This window comes from Gekko japonicus, unplaced genomic scaffold, assembly GCF_001447785.1.
Source record: "Gekko japonicus isolate JY-2015 unplaced genomic scaffold, Gekko_japonicus_V1.1 scaffold960, whole genome shotgun sequence".
Lineage (NCBI taxonomy): Eukaryota > Metazoa > Chordata > Lepidosauria > Squamata > Gekkonidae > Gekko > Gekko japonicus.
The window spans coordinates 109,531-113,153 of NW_015160866.1; the positions used below are offsets into that span (position 1 = coordinate 109,531).

A 3,623-nucleotide genomic window follows, 5' to 3' on the forward strand; every position below is an offset into this window, starting at 1 on the left:
CTGAGTTGGCATCTGGAACAGAACACATTAGCAACTCAATCCAGAGATGCACGCTTTTTACCTTCCAATGGTAGCGTATGTGGTCAGGGTTAGGCACAAGACTTAGACTTGGAATCCAAGTTACAACATCAGAGACCATTAGAAATAAGAAGGATCTTTATTCAGTATAGAGCACAGCAAACAGACTATGAGATTACAAAATAACAAAGGCTAGGGCAATTCATAGTTACCAAATTCAGGAACATCCAACAGTCCAAGTATATACCAAGGGATTTTGAAGGGAAATCCCATCTTGCACAAGCATGTGGTCCAATTCACAAAGCAGGTCTTTGTTTTCCAAGAGACAGCATTTCAGGTGCAATAAAACAGACAATGACAGGGGAGAAAGCAAGAGCCAGAGAGCTCACTCCCATAGGGATCAATCAATTATAACCCAAACTAATCATGATTAGCCATGGCCATCAGCCAGTCGCGAGTAGCAGGGGTGTGTGGCCAATTGTTGGTTGCTATAGCTGTACATAAGGTGTGTGTACAGATTGGCTAGGAGTTTGGAGACCCCGCCTGCAGTCATGTGACCCCAAACTCCAGCTACTTCATTGTATACGTGACTTCTCGCATGTGGGGCCTAGTGTGGAGCATTACAGTCTAGCTTCTAGCATGGAAGTGTGAAGAATGTGGGTTATAAAGTTGTTCAGGCCATCTGGCCCACCATTTGGCTTGCAACAGGAAATAAGACACAGCCTGTTATCAGAAAGACATCACAGGAGAAGGCAGGAGACTTACAAATCAATATTTCTATACACATTTCTTCTGTGTATTGCACATAAGAGTTAGGTTATCTATTTTGTGTTTTAATGTGGTTTTAATTGTATTATATTTTATATTGTTGGAACCTGCCCTGAGCCAGTTCCTGAAAATATCCAGGATTTTTTCAAGATCCCCCCCTGAAAAATCCCAGATGCCAAAATGTACCCGAAAAGTACTGATAAGGTATTTGGGGGGTATTTGTTGCCTCGGGAAGATCCAAATGCACACCCCTAACCACAAAGGCTTTGCAATGGAAATGAACAATATTACAGCATTTCTTTTTACTCCCAGTAATTTGAAACATATAGGAAACTAAATGTTGCTCTTTACCTTAAGAGGCAACACTTCTCTGTTTATGCCATAGAATATTGCCATAGCTTGTGTCCAAGAAAGGAGGCCTGCCACATTACCACAGACCTTTTTACCATTCTCAAAAGTATAATCTTCCATTTGAAAATAAGGCTGCAGTAATTCCACTGTCTCTTCATTGATTGAATCTTTCGCAAACTGCTGTAGACTCTGCAGAAATGGCCCACTCATTAGCTGAAAAAATGAAAACAAAGCTGCTTTAGATGCAGTTTACTGTTTTTGCTTTCACTATTCCACATACTGGTAGTTTTTTTAGAAGGATAATCTTTCTATATTTGTATGGCTTCCTTGCTTCATTGGTTTCTGAATGTAATTAAAAGAGTGAAAGTACTGATAAACTGTTTTTCCACACCAGATTTTTGCTCCGGCTTAGATTCTTAACTGCATTGTTCCCCCCCACACACACATAATATCATTTGTAGTCTCCCAGTTCTTCTTGTATTTTTTTTCAGACCACTTTTTTTTGTTCTGAATGATACTGGGTGTAAGAGAGGAGACAAACTGATGAAGTTAAGAAGCCAAGCTGGAGCAAAATCCTGGTGTAGAAAATCCCTAGCAGTAGCTGTTTCCTAAGGATTATCCATGTCTATTTACTAATACTGTGCCAAACTAAAGAATTTTCTAAGCAATTTTTTTCTGGTTACTTCAAATACCTACTGCATTAACGGAGAGTTCATTTACTAGATGTTGTACATTGTATATTTGTTCAAGAGGATCCAAAAGCCGCCACCTGTATGTTGGGTTTAAGAAGGCAGCAGGCAGTGGGTACTAAGCTTTCATTGAAGGTACACGGTAGATGAAACATTAAAGGAAGTGGGACTTGACATGGCTCAGTAGGTACACACTTTGTATGCAGAGGACTTGGCATCTCTAATTACAGAATACAAGGTGGCACATGTTGGTAACGCCCTTAGGTTTTGGAAAGCCACTACCAGTCAGTGTATATTTGTACAGTAGTTAATGTATACAAATGAACAGATTGTAAATATTAGAACTTTCAAATACTAGTTTAGAATATTATGTTCTATCTATTAGAATATTATGTTGTATCTATTAGAACTTTCAAATACTAGTTTACTTTCAAGGACTCGCTCCACGATGGTTTCAAGCAAGGCTTTTCTGGGTCCATGGTAACTGGGTCTATTTTCTTTTGGAACAACAACAGACAGCAGTCCATGATCCTCATGATCAGATGAGGTGGCTTGGCAAGTTTTCGAACTGTTGCAATATCTGCTGGTTTGATAGTCTGCAAAGAACAAAATTAATTAAATTATTACGTATGTAAAATTTCATAAAGCTGGGGGATTGTCATCAGCCTGCATTTTACTAAGCAACAGACTGTGCTAGGATTAATGAAACAGTCAGGTTCCAGTAGGAGACCCAGTTGGAAAACCGGAAGCGTAAAGACAGCAATTGGGGGGGGGGCAGTCTCATTAAACTATAGTAAATGTGAAGTACATTCTCCTAAAACTGAAACAGTTCTGTATTTTTCATGAGACTACCTTTGATAATGTTACCAAGAGTGGCATGGAACTTTCAACGTTGCAAAGCACTAATTCAAAGAAAGAAATACAAATGTTGAAAAGAATGTTAGCTTACAAATGGCACGGAGACTATCAATGTATAGTGACTTCAAGAGAACAACTGAATAGAAAAAAATGGTCACTCACATTCAAAGCAGCTTCTGCTTCCTCTAATGCTGGTCTAGCCGCCTCCAGCTTGGCCTCTGCTACCACTTTCTCTGAATCAATTTCATCAACAATCTTTTGTGCTTTGTCTTTTACGCCTTGAACTTCATTTTTCACTTTAGCTGAAGCCTCAGCACTTACTGTTACTTCTGCCAACACCTAATTAAAATTTTAACAATCATGACTGTGGTTATCTTTAGTGATGCAGAAGGAGGGAAGGCTCATCGATGCAAATTGAAGAACACACTTCAAAAGAATTCAGAACCGAGTTTTCCGGTAATGGCACTGTGATGCAGAGTAGCTTTCGGATCGCTCCGGAGCCACCCGCTCCTCCTCCGCTCTTTTGGAGCCCCCCTTATCTCGGGTGGGGCCCGCTCGTTCTCCTGGAGGGGGAATGAGTTGCAGAGGGCTTGTTTCCATACAGCAAATGCGGGGGTGTGGTGGTTATTGCCCTGAAGCGAGAGCGACGGACGGAGCAAGGCATGGCCGCCATGCCTTGCCTAACAGCGACCTCTGTTTTAACTTTATTGCTTTCTTGATTTTGAATGTATACAGCAACATTGGGACTGTGAGCGATGGATGGAGCAAGGCATGGCCGCCATGCCTTGCCTAGCAGCGACCTCTGTTTTAACTTTATTGCTTTCTTGATTTTGAATGTATACAGCAACATTGGGACTGTGAGTACACATATTTCTAACTCTATTCATAGCCAAGATTTCGGACTTTGAGATAAAGTTACTCCGAGTTGGTCTGCCCAAG

The 3,623-nt window shown here is 40.7% G+C and overlaps 1 protein-coding gene across 1 annotated transcript in view; it reads right to left on the minus strand.

Annotated features, from left to right (window-relative positions):
• DNAH8 (dynein, axonemal, heavy chain 8) overlaps positions 1-3,623 on the minus strand; it is a 262,658-nt gene that overhangs the window by 78,598 nt on the left and 180,437 nt on the right. The window contains exons 68-70 of the mRNA XM_015422004.1: positions 2,847-3,023; positions 2,255-2,422; positions 1,138-1,350 (exon numbers count right to left, since the gene is read on the minus strand). Coding sequence (XP_015277490.1) covers positions 1,138-1,350; positions 2,255-2,422; positions 2,847-3,023 — 558 coding nt within the window. The remainder of the gene's footprint in view (positions 1-1,137; positions 1,351-2,254; positions 2,423-2,846; positions 3,024-3,623) is intronic.